The sequence below is a fragment of the Pieris rapae genome, chromosome 7, assembly GCF_905147795.1.
Source record: "Pieris rapae chromosome 7, ilPieRapa1.1, whole genome shotgun sequence".
NCBI classification, from domain to species: Eukaryota; Metazoa; Arthropoda; class Insecta; order Lepidoptera; family Pieridae; genus Pieris; species Pieris rapae.
In genome coordinates, this window is record NC_059515.1 from 2,295,783 (window position 1) to 2,315,896 (window position 20,114).

General features: G+C 35.8%; 1 protein-coding gene across 7 annotated transcripts in view; it reads right to left on the reverse strand.

The window, feature by feature from the left end:
- Positions 1–134: 134 nt before the first annotated feature.
- Positions 135–20,114, reverse strand: part of LOC110996376 (RNA binding protein fox-1 homolog 3) — a 90,205-nt gene continuing 70,225 nt past the window's right edge. For 2 of the 7 annotated variants that reach the window (XM_045629041.1, XM_045629037.1), the window contains 12 exons: positions 12,709–12,948; positions 11,969–12,238; positions 11,840–11,893; positions 9,436–9,528; positions 8,784–8,838; positions 7,878–7,898; positions 6,890–7,019; positions 6,206–6,266; positions 5,750–5,770; positions 4,745–4,917; positions 3,402–3,465; positions 135–3,321 (listed from right to left, as the gene is read on the reverse strand). In XM_045629041.1, the coding sequence (XP_045484997.1) occupies positions 3,277–3,321; positions 3,402–3,465; positions 4,745–4,917; positions 5,750–5,770; positions 6,206–6,266; positions 6,890–7,019; positions 7,878–7,898; positions 8,784–8,838; positions 9,436–9,528; positions 11,840–11,893; positions 11,969–12,238; positions 12,709–12,945 (1,224 nt within the window). In that variant the 5' untranslated portion in view covers positions 12,946–12,948 and the 3' untranslated portion in view covers positions 135–3,276. Of the gene's footprint in view, positions 3,322–3,401; positions 3,466–4,744; positions 4,918–5,749; positions 5,771–6,205; positions 6,267–6,889; positions 7,020–7,146; positions 7,250–7,877; positions 7,899–8,783; positions 8,839–9,435; positions 9,529–11,839; positions 11,894–11,968; positions 12,239–12,708; positions 12,949–20,114 lie in introns of all 7 variants that reach the window. The other 5 variants (XM_045629039.1, XM_045629042.1, XM_045629043.1 and 2 more) reach the window with 5 other exon arrangements.

The window sequence follows — 20,114 nt, forward strand, 5'->3', positions numbered from 1 at the left end:
CTATTCAGAAAAGCATTTCAATAATTCTTGAGCGTGGCCGATTCTGATTTACCACGGCACACAGTTTTATTTAATCACCTCACCACCGAGAAACATATTTTGAAACGGTTAGGAAATGTATAAGAAAAACACAGTTCATACTATAATATTTATTAATAACGTAAATGAGTACACAATGCCAAAGGCTTTAAATGGTTCACTTCATTCGATTTTTCATTTGGAAAAAATATATAACTATACATTTAAGAAAATCAGCTCTGCCGTCTATTGCCACACTGAAAATCCGTATCACAAATCGCATATTCGCTGTGCACTAGACTCGTTGCGTCCATCGGTCGGTACCAAAGTGCATGATTGTATGAAAAGTGCCAAACGGAAGACATTTAACGCGGGTTCACTAAGTATATTCGAGTTCTAAAAACATTAAAATTTTAACATTATACAAACATACAGACATGGAAATTGAGCATAGTAGTAATATCTAAATACTGGTCAATTATGCGTTGCGACAAGCGCGCGCCATAAAATGGGCGGGAATCTGTCCTCATTACGGCACATTCAACCATTTCCCAAAACGTAAAACATTTCAGCCGTAGTAAAATAAGAGTATTGTGATAAAAAGAATTAAAACAGGTCGAAATCGGCTCACATTTTCAGGAAAATTGGTTTGAATCGCTTTCGGTAGCCGGTCGCGTGGCCGCAATGCGTACGCTACCGATTTCAGTACAGGTCAAGGTCAGACAGGTGAATTCTGGCCGGATCTTTGTTAACTCAACAAATAGGGCAGTATACTGCTGTACATTAAATCGCAGAAATAAGGACAGATCACGCGCCATCTACAATATACAATCTAAACTCATAGACATGCCGTAATAAAACTTGGTGCATTTATTTAAAATGAAGTGGCGGCACGTCTACGACTTTAATGACGTAGGCGTTAGCCCAGCTATTATCTGAATACTACGCTAATGCTGATTTATCAGTCACGAGCCGGACTCCATGTCCGAATAGGCTGATGACTGGCAAATCAGCGCAATATGAAACAGCGAGTGCAATTGACAAACGAGTGTTACTTATTAACTCACTACTTCAACAATATAAATCCGACGGTACAAATTGTATGCACAACACTAGGCGTCCGCGCAGCCATAACATTATTTACAATTATGTTGCGCTGTGTCCCACTGACACGACGCAACACAACTGCTATGATAGTATTATGCACGAAATAACAATTTATGCCTAATAGACGAGAAGCGGATGTGTGCACAGCGCGATGGAAAATTGTTAATTCAACATTTTATTAGAGAAAGAAACCGTTACAAAATACAGTTATCACTTATCTAATCGATTATTATATAATACATTGATTTTGACATTTCTTTTTTTTCAAAATCCTATCGTAGCACACTAACCATTTTGTCAGATATGTCGTGTAAATTCAGATTTTTCTCCATGTAACAAATACGATTGCATAAATATTATGACGAAATTGATTTAAAAAATATAATACAAAAATCAGCGATACAGAGAGCGTACGAGTAAACGGGACGAGTCGTGTTTTAATAGTCAACTGGATCAAAATCCATCCCAAATACTTCAATTAAAACGTTACATAATCATTTGTGACTCCACAAATAAACCGAAATAAAAACAAATAGAAATCAATCAACGATTGAATCACGTGTACTTATGTTCTGTACTTAGATGTAAAAAGTTTGCATAAAAATCATATAAATCTTAAATTAGACCCTAAATATAATACATTCACGCATGAGTATTTAGCGATAAAGCACAAAAATCTTGTTCAAAGCTGCAACATGACTACGTATCCTACGATTACCTAAAACATAAAGCCCGTGGCACTACAAGGTGAGTGAAATTATAATTAAGAAAATATGACACGAAGAGGCTTACGTAATAATAGCTCCTAAAAATAACTTACATTAAATTCAAACTCAGAAACGAAACACGGTTTCTTAGCTATCACATGAAATCAAGAAAAGCACCATTATTTCTATATAATTGTGCGCAAAGACTAGAACTTCTTAGAAAACGTAGAAGTATATGGAGGCTGACTTCGTTAACTTTGATCGCTTCAACCGCGAGAACTGAGTTTAAAAACTAAATTAAAATGTTCGCACTTAACAACCAAACGAGTCGAATCTTTCAAAGAAATTCTGTGCCAATACGTACATATACGTTTCGTACGTATGCAAGGAAAACCTGCCAAAATAATTTTCACTAAAATTTTGATTTGGAATTTCAGTGACTATTACTACTGTGGTTTAAATTAACATGCAAAAGCTCCGAAATTCGTATGAATCGATGGGTATTTGTGCTTTGGTATAAACGTTGAGCGAATCATACAAATACATTACAATTCTAGGTTATCTAATCACGAAGTCTAACGGTTGGACCCGTACGAAAGTTAAAACGGAGGTTATTGTAAAATCCTCAAGAAAATTAAACGCAATTACAAGGAGAAATCTCAATGATATGTAAGAACTCCAAAGAGTAATTCTTCTTAAATACTATGTTTAAAGCATTACTGCCTACAACTGTTTCACTACGCAATACAACTAGCGATCGTTAAACAACTTCTACGTAAAGGGCGAAAGGAATTTCATTAGCTCGAAACGCTGATCCAAAAGGAAGCCAGTCCTGGAAACATTTGTGTATAATCTGAACCTAGTTGTTCGTATATTCTAGAACAACCGAAAAATGGCACCGGTTCGCACCAAATACCGTTAACCCGGTAACTTCACTATGGACACAATACGGATTGTATTGTACGTGTACAAAAATAAATTGTAATTCTAAAGGGAGTTGAATTGGATTCGAAAGCTAAAATTTTGTTCCACGTAAAATTAAATGTTTTTAAAATGTGGGTATTTACAATTTCTCTATGATATGCAAGTGCAAAGCTCACTAAATATTTTTACAAGTAAATCTATTGTCCATATGTAACAACTACGCTAGAAATACCTAATTAACAATACGTTTAAATGTAACACGTGCTGATCCGTCAGATTCCTCGAACGATGCTCGCACTTTTTTTCGAAAATATTAACAATATAATTAACTATTTCAATGAGAAATTTATGACTTTGGTATTTATGAGTTCTAGCCCCGTCGAGCTATACGCAGTACTACTGCTTACCCTATCATAATTTTGTACGTGTATAAAGAGAGTTCATTGTCATGTTACGTAAAGATGACGTACGAAGTACTAAGAATATTCGAGATATAAAATCGCTATGTTGTTCCACTGGCTTAGTATGGCGCGAATCTGTTGTATCCGCTTCTGTACACTGCAGTCTGTGGAAAAATTACACGTTTTTATTGAAGATAATGAAATTTGAGATGAAATAAAACAAATTAGTAAAGAAAATAATTACCCCATATCCTGTAACTGGCCCGATGCTATGCCCTAAATATGGGTCTGCGTACTCCCTTCCATATCTGTTAAGAGATATATTAATATAATTAGTCTAGCTATTCAAAGGGGGAACGCTGCCGGTATCTTCGGAACCTTGCCTAAAGGGACCTTTTAATAATTAAATTTTAAGGTTAGTTATTAGATATATTTTTATGTATTAGATTTTATTATATGTTAGGTATATACATAAATAGGTTAATTTACAAACATTTATTCATTATTCACTGAACGAATTCAACATTTTCGAATTATATTTTAATTTTATTTATTAATAATTTATTATTATTTTTTTAAAAGAAAGAATAGTGACATTAAATGAATCCAACATCGTTTCTTACTAACATTAATTCTAAATACAGAACTATACTTAGTAACAAGACTTACGTGGCAGCTATTAATTCTAAATACAGAACTATACTTAGTAACAAGACTTACGTGGCAGCTTTTAATTCTAAATACAGAACTATACTTAGTAACAAGACTTACGTGGCAGCTATTAATTCTAAATACAGAACTATACTTAGTAACAAGACTTACGTGGCAGCTATTAATTCTAAATACAGAACTAAACTTAGTAACAAGACTTACGTGGCAGCTATTAATTCTAAATACAGAACTATACTTAGTAACAAGACTTACGTGGCAGCTATTAATTCTAAATACAGAACTATACTTAGTAACAAGACTTACGTGGCAGCTATTAATTCTAAATACAGAACTAAACTTAGTAACAAGACTTACGTGGCAGCTATTAATTCTAAATACAGAACTAAACTTAGTAACAAGACTTACGTGGCAGCTATTAATTCTAAATACAGAACTAAACTTAGTAACAAGACTTACGTGGCAGGTATTAATTCTAAATACAGAACTATACTTAGTAACAAGACTTACGTGGCAGCTATTAATTCTAAATACAGAACTATACTTAGTAACAAGACTTACGTGGCAGCTATTAATTCTAAATACAGAACTATACTTAGTAACAAGACTTACGTGGCAGCTATTAATTCTAAATACAGAACTATACTTAGTAACAAGACTTACGTGGCAGCTATTAATTCTAAATACAGAACTAAACTTAGTAACAAGACTTACGTGGCAGCTATTAATTCTAAATACAGAACTAAACTTAGTAACAAGACTTACGTGGCAGCTATTAATTCTAAATACAGAACTAAACTTAGTAACAAGACTTACGTGGCAGGTATTAATTCTAAATACAGAACTATACTTAGTAACAAGACTTACGTGGCAGCTATTAATTCTAAATACAGAACTATACTTAGTAACAAGACTTACGTGGCAGCTAGAGGAGTCAGTGCCGCTTGTGCGGGTGCTGCACTAACAGCGGCGGCGGCCGCAGCCCGAGCTGCTGCGCCATAGTTAGCGGCAGCTGCTGCTGCTGCAGCGTGCTGGGCACTCGTTAACGGCGACTTTAGCAATGGAGCTGCTGCTGCGGCTGCCGCAGCCGCCTGTAAATTATAGCAAATGTATTTTTACTTTAATATATACTTATGTGGGTTGACAACCAATTTGGTACTTATACAGAATATTTATGTACAATTCATGTTCCAAATTTATCACATTAAACTAAAATTCGATGGAGTAGAATTTATATTCTGTAACATTTTACAGGCGGCAATATTTTTTAATTAGAATTGTCACCATTGGAAGCATCAATAGTACATAATAGTAAGGTATGTTAGATTAAGTATAAATATAAATAACCTTGTTTATAAAAATATAAAAAAAATAATAAACCTAAGACAAAAACAATGAGCCCACAAAGGCACATTTATAATACTAATGAATAGTTAAATAAGTCGATGACTCTTACCAAAGTGACATAATCCATGAGGTCTTTGTTCGATAAATAAAATAGGAAAGCAATAAACGCATCGAACTAAAACGAGCAAAATGGACGATGAAAAATCACACATGCAAATTTGAATTTCTGCACACCGTTACTATACAGAAGGCGAATATGAAATCATGCTCCGTATCGACTACACCATAGACTAAGTGTTTTTTTTTCTGTGTTAGTGGTATGAGGGTGATTTGTGGGCTCAATGTTCTACACTTTGCATAATGTACATTGAGATAAAAACAGCTCGAACTAGAACTAATTGACCCACTACGAACGGAAGCGGTCGCAGATTCTGTTACAACAAACACAGTGCAACCAATTACGGTGAATCGTCTTGACAAAGGGGAAACCAAAATCCCAGCACTCACTCCACAATCAAACTGTACTAGCGTGGACACAAATCAGAAAGCAATACAATTAGACGGAGCCCTGATTACCTCGGCTGCGGGTTTCACCGCCTGCAACAACACACCCACTTTCACGACCCGATTTGGTTAATTTATTACAATTGGGTATCAATTTGTATGTGCCGTGATTATAGATTTGATGTACTTCTGAATTACGTATTGACTGAACAACTATGATCGAACCTTTTGTTAAGTAATGTGTGGGTTAGTCTGTATATTAAAGCTTAAATTCAAGTGTGAAATATATTGCATTATGTTATTGACGGGCAGTTGACAGCCTTGGCGGGGAAAATATTCAACCCAATTGAGTGAATTTGCCTAAGAGACGAAGTGTCATTCACTGCGCTTCCAATGCTTAGTAATATTTCGATTACTATGGCGAAATTTGTTTATTCAAATACCCTATTGTAATAAACGCCTTTATAAATACATAATTAAGATATAAGAGTTTAACCCAAACATATATACAAAATAAAGAAATATTACCTGTAATCTGTAGTTCGAGTCTGCGGTCGCTGCTGCAGCTAAGAACGGGTCATAATATACGCTGCGAATAAAACAAATTATGTTAGCTTCAATACAATTATCTATTAACTCAATATACATTTAACTAAAGCAATATTTATAACTAATGCTAAATTTAACCGACTACTAACATACAGCTAAGATTCTATATACATTCTATTAATGCTACAAATACTGCGGAAGAGAAATATATAAGGATGTAAATGCTTGAAGAACTTCGAAGCTACCTTTAAAAGCCACGTCTACAATTTACATGTTAAAGTTTAGTAACAGATAGCGATGCTGTTAATGAAACATTAGTTGTTAAACTCATACCGAAAGTAAAAGTAAAATAGATGAAAGGGTCTCGTGATTAAAATAATCGGTAAGGATAATATGCTGGAGGATGGACGTGTAGATGATGGTTTCGTCTGCGAAAAATTAAAGAAATAATAAATTTAGAAAAACACGGAATAAAATTCCAAATCAGAATAAGATTTTTTTTTAAATAATTCATTAAAAGGATGTTAAAGGATAGGAACGTAACATAATTTAATAAATTTGTAGGTCATTTTTATCGAATAAATTTGCAAACTTTAAAATGAATGTCGTAAGCATTAAAGGATTAATGAGTTAAAGAATGTGAAGTGCGGGGTGAGTACTCACTGTGCATATGCGTGCAACGGCGAGGCGAAGGCGCTAGCGGCGCGGGGCAGCATGGGTTGGAAGGATTGCGCGTGCGGTGTCGGACGAGGGGAACCTCTCATGACGACCGCGCCGCGCAACGCCGACTGGGCTACATGCAACACACATAGGGCTACTACAGGGACAAGCGAGCGCTTTTTGAGAGGGGGAAAAGCGCGCGCTTCCTACACGGTATAGTCATGCGGGTGCTGTGCCGTGCTGTGCGGGGTGTGGGTTACCTGCGTCGCTGAGCGGCGCGCGGGGCGAGCACGAGGGGCGGCGCGGGCGTGGCGGCCGGCGCCGCGCCCAGCCATGGCCAAGTCACGCCGGAAACCCGCAGCCCTGCGCACACACCGCGCCTCTACACACTGACCTAACTAGTTCGGGGTGGCCCCACACCTTATACCTTCCTTTACCCGCTTTCCGCCATCGCTCCTATCAGTAACACCTCCCTCGAGTGAAACAACTCCATTATTGTCCCTTTGGTATTCATCTCAATATTTATTGGGCCACCCACGTCTTAAGACTGTATCAAAATCAACTCACTCACTCAATCCTCAAATAGATGCTGGTGTTCTAATGATTGTGATTTACGGGACCTATAGATCAGGATCGAACATGACAGTCACACGTAACTAACACATCACCTTCTATTGTCTATGACTATGGTATGCTTTGGATTAGAACTAGAAAAATTGTCATAGACGCCAGTGTTCAGGCCAGGCTACATTACACGATTTCAATCACGAATCACCACCGTGCGATCGATTAACACATTCCTACTTTCTGATCTAAATAAGCATGGCCGTTAAGACAGATGCCGATGTGACAACAATTTATCGAGCAATACGTAATTAAGACTATCCCACCACATATAAGTAAAAAGTACATGCTCGAATGAATGTTATAAAAGATGTAATCGCGAAGCTTTCATCGTTCAGTATAGTCTGTATAAAGATTTGTTTCTCACCTTCCGGCCACTGGACACACACTGTAACAAAAACATTCAATTAACAAAAGCTAAACCCAAGTCTAGAATGCTCTACAAGTGAAATAGTGCACTGAATTATCGTATTAAATGACGCATTATACAAATTATTTTACAGTTAACTAACAAGCCGACTATTGCTGTATTCGGTAAGAAATCAGGCAGGTGACATTGGAGTTAGCTTTTTATGGGTGTCCAAGAAATGTATGACGTTGGAAAACTCTACAAGACAAGCTTTTCCATATAAGTACCCTTAAAAATAAGGAATTATGCTGTTTCATAGAACGGTAAGCGTTTAACGCCCAAACCCAATAAACTCAATCTATTTTTGACCATCTGAGATAGATATCATAATCCAAATATTGATAAAAGTGCGCCAATAACTAATCGACGGATTGATATTAAATAGAATATCGATCGACTGTCAAGGTCCGATCTCAGATTGTTTTCAATCTGAGTTTGTGGTTTAATAATTGGGTTCGGGCGTAAGACGGTGGAAAATGGATATGTTACAAAAGAGAGAAATATGTTCCGATATACATCAGTTTCGTGAAAAACTTTCACTAATATAAGTACAGCATGATATGAATAGATAGGCGAAGATTGCATGTTATCTATCAAGGAAGTAGTCGGTAAAGGCCAACTCCAATGTCGAAGGAGTATCTATGAGCATTCATCTAAGCATTCCCACAAAGGATCTAACACGTAGAGATCTCGACACATAAAGGACAACACCGATTGCACAAGGCCTGCACTCTCACCCAGAGTGGGATAGGATCCATTTCTAGCCAGAATGTCTGAATGGGTTAAAAAATGCCAAGATGCATTACTCTTTCTTACACAATAAACGTGGGAATTTAGATCATAATAGTTTGACTATTTTCTTACCGTTTGGCACGGCTGGAGGTTTCTTTGTCTGCACTCTGGCGGTGGCATTATTTACCTGATTTGGGAAGTAAACAATATGTAAAAATATATTCGCGGCGGGTGACAGAAATTTAAAAAAAAAATTAAGCCTGATTAATCAACACAAATCCTAAATCAGGTCACGTATCAACTGGGAGTCGAACCCAGGTACAAATTTGCTATCAAATAATAAACTCGTTAACTTTAAATTACTTAAAAACATGATATCACAAAGTTAACTATGAAAGTCAATGGATGACGTAATTAAAAAAAACCAGGACAGCTCTTGTAGTACAGTGAAACAGAAGAAGGAAGTAGATGATTATAAAGTAGCGATAAAGAGTGTAATTCAGTAATTCTTACCTCGCCAACATTGAGACGTTCGTTCTACACTGTGACTCTCAATCGATCGGCATTTTAAATGACCGTCTAGAGAGTAAAGGGACAAAATAAATAAGGTTTGTTTACGGATTAGACAAGTCGGCGGCATACTTAGTGCTAAAATGCACTAGCATGGCATAACTACAGAGCAGACGAGCGCAGGTTGCGGTGGGCTGTGGGCGTGGTAGGAGTGGAATGTTAAGTTACGAGTGCTACGGATGGTAAACATTGGTAATCATTGAATCATGCACACCTCTATCTTTCTGCCCTCAACCACGGTGCCGTGTAGACGCTCTCGTGCTCGCTCCGCATCACCACTATTTGCGAATGTTACAAAACCGAATCCCTGCATGCAAGACAGACAAAACATGCATTAAAAACAGCGTCGCTCAAAAAACAACGTGCAACAAAAATTAACATAATATATGCTATGCATATTCGTTTATCGTGTTATATTAATTGTTAAAAGTTATATTTTCGATTACGTTGATAGTTTGAGCGGTAAGTATCTAGCTGAATGGGTACACATAAGCGTTTGGATTACATTACATTGATACATTAAGTAATTGGGCCTCGAGAGAAACGTTTATAGCTGTGAAATTATTCTTTGGGACAATTTATTTTTCCGTATTATGTGAAATGATAGCTGCTATTTGTTCTAAAGTCGCTCATGCGGGAAACTAAAGAAAACTAGTTCGGCTAAGCAAATAATACGACGCTTTTAAATGCAATTAGCATTGTCATAATCACCCTTCGCTTTACTTAGTTTATTTGGCAGTGGTATATACACGCATTAAACTCATATAATAAAAATAGTGCGAAGTTGTACAGTGCTCAGTTCTCTAATGATATATAATTTTATAAAATACTATAAAAGCGACATTATACAATTTAAGCCAGTATTTTATAGGATAATTTTGAACTTAAATATATTTATATTCGTGCTTAGAAAACTTGTAATTTCATAACATGGTGACAACCCATAGATACAAAAAGCAGCTAGCACAGCACACAATACAGTGGAAAATAGACGATTTGTGACAGTGGCAAGTTGCGTACATAATTACGCTTACACCTATAAAGCATGACAGCTCTATTATTATAAGTACCATTCTGGGTGCAACAAATTGTACATCAATAATTGGGCAGAGAGAAAGAGAATTTAAAGGAAGGAAGAAACGTGTATTTTGAAGCGAGGGCGCTCTGTACATGACTACATTCGCCTTAGCCGAGGTGCTCACGCCAATCGACAACAAAGTCAACCCGTCACACGAGAAAATCTAATATCGAGACAAAGCTAGACTAAGTGATGCACCAAAGTTACTTCTAACAAATACTTCATTGACAAAACATTTCAGAGTCAGCGAAGTATACATGCCCAAAACTAATGAATGTTCCCGGTTAGGAAAAGCGCATGACTGAGAAAAACTAGTAATTAAACAAAGACAGAAATACATAACCGTTCTAGACACTGTATTAAAATACAATTCCGAATGCCTCACCATCCAAACTACACGCGGTAGAAGTAAAAACAAACATCTACGCGTAGAACTAATGTCCATAACAATTAAATTTTCATCAGAAAACACACAAAATCGGTGCAGTTTGGATGATTCGTTCAATTAGTGTTGAATAATAGAGCTGTCGTCGGAATAGATTAGAATATCAGCTGTTTAGTGACGATGCATCATTCTCTAATACATATCCAATGTGAGGCATTGAAGAAAAATAACTGGGAGCTATTATCAAAAGAGTATATACGTAGACATGAGCATGGGCTACTGTAGGTTCGGTCACCAAACTGACACAAGAAAAGCAACACGATAAAGCGTTATCAGTCAAATAATTACTTCACAAATCTCTGGACCGTATTCGAAAAGACATTATTGAGTTGTTTTTTGAGTTTCTCGCAATAATCAGAAATACAATTTGCGGTTATCAGCCACTTTGGTGATATCATTTTCGTGGATGCTTCGATGCTTTCGCAATCATGAAAATAATATCACCGCCGTCGCAACCAAGAAACGTTAAAATTATATTTATCATGTAAATTGCAGTTTTAGAAATGATTATTATTATGTCAATTTACAATGCAATTAGATATACTGCACCAAACATTAAAACAAGAAATGCTGTGAGAAGGAAATAATTTAAAGATTAATTAATGTTTAGACCATTTGCCTCAAGACTAAGCGAGGGTAGCTTATCATTACAATGCTTTATTTAAAACTGGTTTGGGCAGTAGTTGTTATAGTCATTGTTATAAAATATATTGAACAATTTAAAATAACAATAACTACAAATAAAATCATTTGAAAGCTACAGGAATATGTTAAAGGTTTTTAAATATAAAATTTGCAATTTTTATAACATATTCCTGTAACTATATACTTCAGAACCAATCATCACTGTATTATACATACTTATACAGTGTATAAGAAACTACATTAACATAAGCTAAAGGACAGAAACATATCCACTTTCATACAACTGAATCTGATATTATTCCAATTAAAATTCATATTGAACTCTTTAAATATATTGGTTCTGAAGTTTGATACAATATAATTATTTTTCAAAAGCGGCTACGTTGGAATCCATACGAAATGGATTTCAATGAGCCACTAGACGTATCGTTGATTATCACAGGTTCTTACCTTCGAGCCGCGTTCATTGAAGATTATTTCTACATCAAGTATTGTGCCATATTGCTGGAATATAAAATAAACATTTAAAAACTCTAGATTAATTAGATTAAAACATGCCGTGCATAGGACAAAAATTACCCCAAACATGTTTCTGAGGTCCGGATCTCTGAATCGGAACGGGATGTTGGATACGTGGAGACGCTTCGGTTGTGACGCCTGCGAGACGGGGACTAAGGTTTTCTCGGTGGAGGAAGTGGTTGTAGTGGCGCTTGCAGCGACCGCAGCGCTGACAGCCGCTGCTGCCGCGTGCGCTGCTGCCGCTTGCTGTGCTACTGCCACCGCTGCTTGCTGTGCTACGACCGCTGCTACACTGACTGGTTTTTCATCGGACGTCTCACTTTCGCTTTGCTGAAATTATCAAAATTTATTGCTTAAGCCACATACACCTGATACTGAATAGTGTAAATTTTGGTTAGCCGGAAGCTCATCTGATGTTAAGTTTACCCATACACGCTCATATTACCAGAGGGCTCGAGAGTGCGTTGTCGGCCTTTTAATAATCGTACGCTCTTTTTTTGGCGGACCGGAAGTCGAATAAGTCTGGAAATAGACCCACCAGGTGGCGGTGCGCGGTAAAAAAGCCTTAAAAAAGTATGGGGCAGACATTCTCCAACTGTTTTATAAACCAAGTAAAATTGAAAATATCGTCCTACCGGGAATCGAAACCATGCCCTCCCGGGTAAATGCCATTGATTGAGCTAAGTGTGAACTGAGCCATTGTGCGGCATAAATTTATTTTGAATATGTCATTAGGTTAACCTATTATAATCGCGAGCACAGAAATAAATCAATAAAGTTCATTCAACTATGAAACGTACTGTACTGGTGTTGTGATTTTCTGTTGAGTTCTGGCTGACATGTGTTTGCTGAGGGGGTGGTGAAAAGTTGCCTGGCGGAAGTGGTGCTGGAGGCGGACCCTCGCTTTTGACTATGGAGGGTTGTGTAGCTGCATCCGCTTTTACACCAGCCAGATCCCCATTGGCTGCGAACTGTGCTGCTGCTGCCGCAGCCGCCGCCGCCGCAGGGAACGGGGCCGCCATGCCCGCTCCCACCATGTGCTGGAAAATTAAAATTACATATTAATATACTACTCACGTGTTTGTTAGTTAAATATTACTTTGAATTCCTCAGATCTTATATCTTTAAACGAGCAATTCTTGTATATATATATATATAATTTGAATCTCGGGATCGGCTCCAACGATTTTCATGAAATTTAGTATACGGGGGGTTTCGGTGGCGATAAATCGATCTAGCTAGGAATAAATGATAGAAAATAACAAAAAGGTGGTGTTTGAGTAGTCCCAATTTAAACTGAAAAATGAATCTTCCTGACATCTATCGGCGTATAATATTACTATTTTTTTTAAATTGCTTTAACGACACAACAACACTAAAGCTATTCCAGCATATATATTCTGTTCATATTTCATCATTTTATTAGTGTGTAATTCGTACTTATATATAATTTCCAAAAACACAATTTATAAAAAAATAAAAATACCGAGCAAAGCTCGGCCATCCAGGTACTTTGAATAAAAACAAGAAAACTGACAATTGTAGCAGTTAATTCAATTCAGAGCTATTTAAATTCTTGAAACACGTTTTGAGAGGTAATTGCTTATTAGACCTTCAGTGACCTCACAAGACACGGTTAACACGAAAATTGTCTAACAAATCAAGGACTCCAAATCTAGATGCTAAAACATCTAAGATGCTAACAGGAAAAGAAAGAAGTTGTTAATACAGATATTTTAGTAAGACCACTGTTGCAGTAAATTCCACACCGGAATAACTAAAATTAATACTTATTAATCTCGCACATTAAACAGTATTTTTTTTACTATTAGATGACCAACTGAAGTAATTTTGAACTGAATTAAGGGTCGTTAAAAATGCGTACCAATATTTATTAGGCAACGCACTCGCGAGCCTTCTGGCCAAGTGTCCATGGGCGATCATTAGTTAATCAGAAGAGCCTGCTGCCCGTTTGCCCTCTGTGTCTAAAAATCTCCAAAGTGGAGTACACATTGCGCGTTCAACACAGTGATTTAGGTTGATCTATTTCATTATAATCTGGCTGAGTTCACAAAAGTGGCTATAACTTCTTCATGACGAAGAAGCATACATATGTTTTACCATTTGTTATATATAGAAAAACATAATATAGTAAGATTTAATGTGACAACAATTTCAATAAAAATAAAGGAAAGTTAATTTCAAAGTGTGAAAGGGACTAGGGTTATCCAGACCTAGCTCGTTAATCAGAATGCTCCACCTGGAGATCACAGAGCTCTATCCCGTTCCCGTCCCCACCGAAGGCGTTCTTATGAAAAGAGGGATAAATGGTATGACGGGATGCCTAGAGGGTCACCGAAATAGAAATTTAGTTAAAACACTATTCACATCTTAAGCGCAAACATGAACAGAAGTACATACATGTCTGAAAGAATAATAAATGTATTTATGTAAATAAATAAATAAAATATAAGACGACATTTGCATGCCTATTTATATGTGGCGGATTTTTGTAATTTATTGTAAGACTATTCTAGCAAATAAACGATTTGATTTGATTTTGATTTGAAACGATATACTAACTTTCTACGATTATATATAACCGTAAAGATTGGATGTGAAAGGCTTTCAACAATTTGTTTTCAATATCAGTTTTGAACAGGCGACAAACATTTCCGTACATTTAGTATGGAACGATGAACGTAGATGCAAATTTATACATTTTCATTCTGATATATTATTTGATTGGACACGACGTGTATTAAGTCCCAGTTACAGGTGATGTATAAAAGCGAGATTTCCACTTCAGGGACGCGGCCTATACTAATTCTGTCGTAATAAATTCAGCTGCTTATAGCTGACGTTTCTGGGGTACGAATCGAATTATTGACACCAAGTGCTCGTGCCAAAACTCGAAACGGCACACACGTATCTCGTTAGATATGTTGATAGGTTTTAATTACGATCTTTTGTGTCATAAAGATATATTCAGATACGATTCTAGAATATTTCGTTTTGTGTAATCATTAGTCTATTGGATAATTTACTTGACTGCAAATCATGAAGCTTCATCAAATATGGGTGTGGTGGGGAAAATATAATGCCTTGTGATTTTTTGAATAACAATAGTTTCCTTAGAAACAGTTTATCTTAATTCCTGAAAGCTGTCGGTGCAAGATTGACTATTTAAAAAAGAAATAGTACGATAGATCCTATTAATCTATATATAATATCACTTTATGAAGTAAAAACATCCACAGTTAAAAATATTTTTATTTATTTTTTACGTCAGTCACGTGACACAAAACGGTAAGATTTTGTCTTTTTAGAATTCTAGAAGAATGCTTATAAATAATGTCTTCGTCTTTCTAATCCAAATACATGGAGTCTAATTGCGTCAGGAATGTTTGTAATCGATATAAAAATATCCTTACAGTACTAAACAAATACGATAATGTAGAAAAAGACTGTAATATAATAAAATATATATTATTAAATACATAAGAAACATAATATCGCTAATGTGATCTCACTCTGAGGACATAAGACAATGATAGTGTAGCATTCAGAAAGCGACGGGGTTCTGGGCAATAGCCTGGTTTTAGCCCTCTTACCGCCATCAGCCTTGGTCTTCGCCGTCGCACATACCCTTTGGTACAAACAACTTCGTTCTTGGCGAACACTTGGATTACCCACCACACCCTTACAATATGTGTATTTGGGTAATTTCAGAATCGCTGAATAATAATAAACATAAAAAAACTTAGTTTTGCGGTGTGTATGAAATGTCATAGATTATGCGACGCATTTATTAGCATAAATGCTTTTTATGCTAATAATTTTCATAGCTTTTATAGTTACATATGAATTTAATATGTTTTTAAGATATTATCAAATGTCCTTTTCAGAGATACTTCGTGTGGGACATTTGTCACATTGGAGTTCAAGAATACAGTATACACTTACATACACGTGTAATACATATGTGTGCTTTTATTAATAGCCCCCATAGTGATCGTGTAAGATTTAACATTAAAAATTTTATATATAAATATGTTAATCAACAATGTGCTTGAATGATGTAAAAAAACTTTGTTATTTGACAAAGTTTCAGAATATATAGTTTTAGAACATAGCTAAAATGTTTATTACTCGAATTCTAAACGTTCGTACCGATTGTTGCAAAACCAATTGTCCTTTTCTTCAGTTCGAATAATCTATATTAAAGCAAAAACTCTGCAATTGGAATTTTGGCAAACGTGCATACCAGAGAAAATGAACTAGAATTTTGGGGAATATTATAAATTTATTTTCACTCCCTGAGTCCTGTGCTCCAATAGTATTAGGTACTCTGGGTATCTCTGCATTTTCTACCGCATCTACCATAAAGTATGTTAACAGGAGTTGTTTGGTCTAATAACTGCAGCTGAGTTTCATTGTCGGACGCCAAGGCAAAATACAAAGTAACATCCGTATCACCTCGACGTCCGTCGGTTCACAACTGAAAGTAAGGCAGTTTTTGCCGCGCACACCGCTATGTGGAATCTGCTACTCAGTGAAATAGTTCCGAACCAATATGATTTAGGGTCCAGAGATCATACCAATTCTCGCAAGCCTTCTAGCAATGTGGTAACGTGAAACATCAGATGAATCTCCTGTCTGTTTCTCTAGTATTAGATAAAAATGTGCAAAATTGTCGGGATCGGTTTACATGTCACAGATTAAGGACGCTGTTATCTCCCGATGCTATGGGGCAGATTTTTTTGTTTGTAGTTACAGCTTGTTGTGCCTTCTAAGGCTAAACAATGATTACAGTAGAAATCGAATCCAGGCCCTCCAAGCCAAAGGAAAATGTTTTAACGACATTTCAAATAAATCTCAATGGAATTTTTGAAACTTTCTAACAATTTCAAAGAAATTAAATAGATTAAAAGAAAACTTTGGTAATCAGTTACGACTTTTAATTATAGCACATTTTGCTTTTTGTTATAAATACCTTTAAACTTTTTAAAAGAACAAAATATTACCGATTATTTTCTAAGTAAAATCGTACAATATCAAAGAGAATTGGCCAAGGTTAAGAAAACAATGTTCAAACGAAACTTCTGGAAAAGTACTTATTACCCACGCTCCCTTTTATTAAATTTTCGTTCAAATTAAATTCTTGACGCCTCCCACCGTCTCAAATCTATCAACCTTTCATGATTAAGCGAGTTTAGTGGCTTTATTCAACCCTTAGGAAGTTCATTAAGTTTAACGACTATTATCCGAACGTCTAGTTCATTATTAAAAATTATCACCATATACTAGAATCTGCTTCATTAACATATACAACAATAACTAATCAGTTATTCCAAATGGCTGTATATAAAATACACAACATTATTAGATCAAAAACAAACTCGAATTTATCGTTTCCACTATATTGACTAGTTCGGTTTTTTTTTTGATTGCGGTTATTTCTAGAGTTAATATTGTGGTTACATTTGGAAGTAAAAGGTCATGAAGTATCCGTAGAATATAAAAGTAAAGGAATCTTCTTATGCAGTTGAACAATGATTAGTCGCTAACTGTATATTGTACGAATCGTTCTACAATAACTATACTACTACTTGTCATACCCATGTTAGAAGTACTGACATACGACCTACACTTTCGTGTCAGCCACAGCCACACACTAACACAGGTAGTTAATTGTCACTCAATTATCTATCTGTCTTATTCATAGGGCTCTCAATCGGATAAATATACCGAAATTAATACGTCATTCACCACTGTGATAATTGCATTCGGCTTTTATAATATCAAGCTTTAAAAAGCTGGTCTGGTGGTGTAAGTGAGCAACCCTATCGTTGTTTGAATCCCGGCAAACGCATTTTCAATGTGTTTAGTTACAACCTTTTTAGGTCTAGGCCTAAGATTTCTGTATCTGTTCCGTGGTCATTTGTTATTCTAAATGCAAGTGTGCCTTCTGTGCCTGACGAATGCCCTCGACTTTTTGGGTCTAAGGCAAGCCGGTTTCCTCACTATATTTTCCTTCATCGTTCGAGCGAATACATGCGCACATAGAAAAAAAGTCAATTGATGCCTGGGATCGAACTTACGACCTCAGAGTCGAGAGTCGCATGGTAAAGCCACTAGGCTATTCTAAAAACATTAGGGTTGTACTTAATGAAATATACATTGACAAATTGTTTCCACTTGGTATAAATTTCAATTGTATTTATTCATTGCAATAGTTCTATGAGTGCGCAGTGGCGAGGAAACGAGAAAATTAGGAAGTGGTTATTGGTTGCAATTGCGTTGACTACTTCTGACCGCGATCCACGGTTAATTTGCAGCGCGTTAACTCTAACAAGTTATAATGCAACAAGGATTTTCAGAAGTGTTTATTTATAAAATACGGTATGTAATTGTCAACCGTTATTTTCTGTGCTACTTGAAAGTGAAAGTTAATAAATATATTGGTGAAAGCAAACAGTTATTGATGAACTATTCTATTGCAAAAAACTTAAGTGGGAATGGGCGGGTCAGACAGCTCGCATAAACAATGGCAGATGGACAAACATATGTGGAATGGCCACCAAAGGTATGAGAGGTCCTTGCGAGCGATGAGCTGATGTGATCTTTAAGATGTTGGTGAAGAAGATAGGGAGAACAATGCTTAATATAGATAGAGATGGAGCCAGTTGGGAAGCTCTTAAAAAAACTAAAAAAATATTATTGTGTATCTTTTGTAACGATGGATGAATAATTCAATCAGTAAATGAGGTTTAATTATTATTATTAACTATCTTGGTATATATAAGTTAGGTATTTAATTTTCACTTTTATATGCACATTTACGCGTAAGAGGTCTCGTTTCAAGAAGTCTTTTAAAACCCCTATAATGGACCCTTTACGAGGCAATAATTTTACGTGAACCTTACAATGCCAGGCAATATTACAAAAACATCAAAATGAATACATTTTTCATGAATAGCGTAATTTCGTAGTTATTGTACGTCGCACAATGGTTTTCCAATGAATAGGCGTCATGAGGTTTATTTCGAAGGTCCTCTTCCTTCTAAAAGGACAACAAAGCAGGATCGTTTAATACAATATTTGTCCTTATTTTGATACAAATTTTGTAGACAGAACGAAGCTTTTACTACGTTTAAAGTGTTTTTAGGTAGGATTTATAGTTTAGACGTGTAAATTTTAATACTAATCTTATTTTTGACCAGCAGGAGACATACTTTGAGCTTAGTCTCGAATCTAATTCTTTTATTTATTTATTTATTAAGTCACCAACATCATATATATTACGAAATCTACTGATAATTTTATAATATCTTCTATCTAATATGTACGACAATATAGTTATTGTACTAAAAATAGGAATTTAAAAAATACAATTAAAAACATTAACAAGATAAGACACTTACACAATAAAATAAAATAAAAATAAAATTACCAAGAATGTTGGCGAATTAGGATTGAGAAAGGCACCCAACAATGCTTTTTCTAAAACCGATCAGCCCATTACCGAATATATCCAGCTCCGGATAAGCTGTGTTCAATCCGTTAAAGTTGACTAAGAAATCTTCTAGTTAAGTTTTAACACCTAAAACCAATTCTTAAGGCACCTGTACCAATACTTTTACTAAACTGGACACTGTCGAAGAACTTTGGGGTTTTGCAAAATAGCGTTTGTGTCACCGACCGTCTTTACCAATCAAAAACGGTGTATGTAGTTTATGTGTCAGCATCGATCGATTATGTTATTATGTATAGGATTAAGCGACCCGGGAAGTGAACCTATCCAAGCAATTTTCCTTGATAACAGATGATACATTTTCTACATCAATAAATATGAAAATACTCCCGAGATTTTATGTATGTGAAGAAAAGATTTTTGAAGTGAAACTTCTTAAGGCGTATGAGGGTAATTTTTTTTACGGATGAAATGTCACAAAGAAGTGCAGCGTTTTTGTCGAAGAAAAGTGAGAGAGCTATTGAGACCGATTGAGGGAAAGGGAGATGGAGATGTATTAATTTACTACTTACATAATAGAACTTTCGATGGCAATTCTGTCGCACAACGTCTTGTGCAGTAAACGCAGACTTTTATTTATTTATACTATCATTAGCACGTATACAGTGTAAATATAGATATACAAATACATGAAGTGATCATAAACTGATAGAGTCATCTTTTACCGTA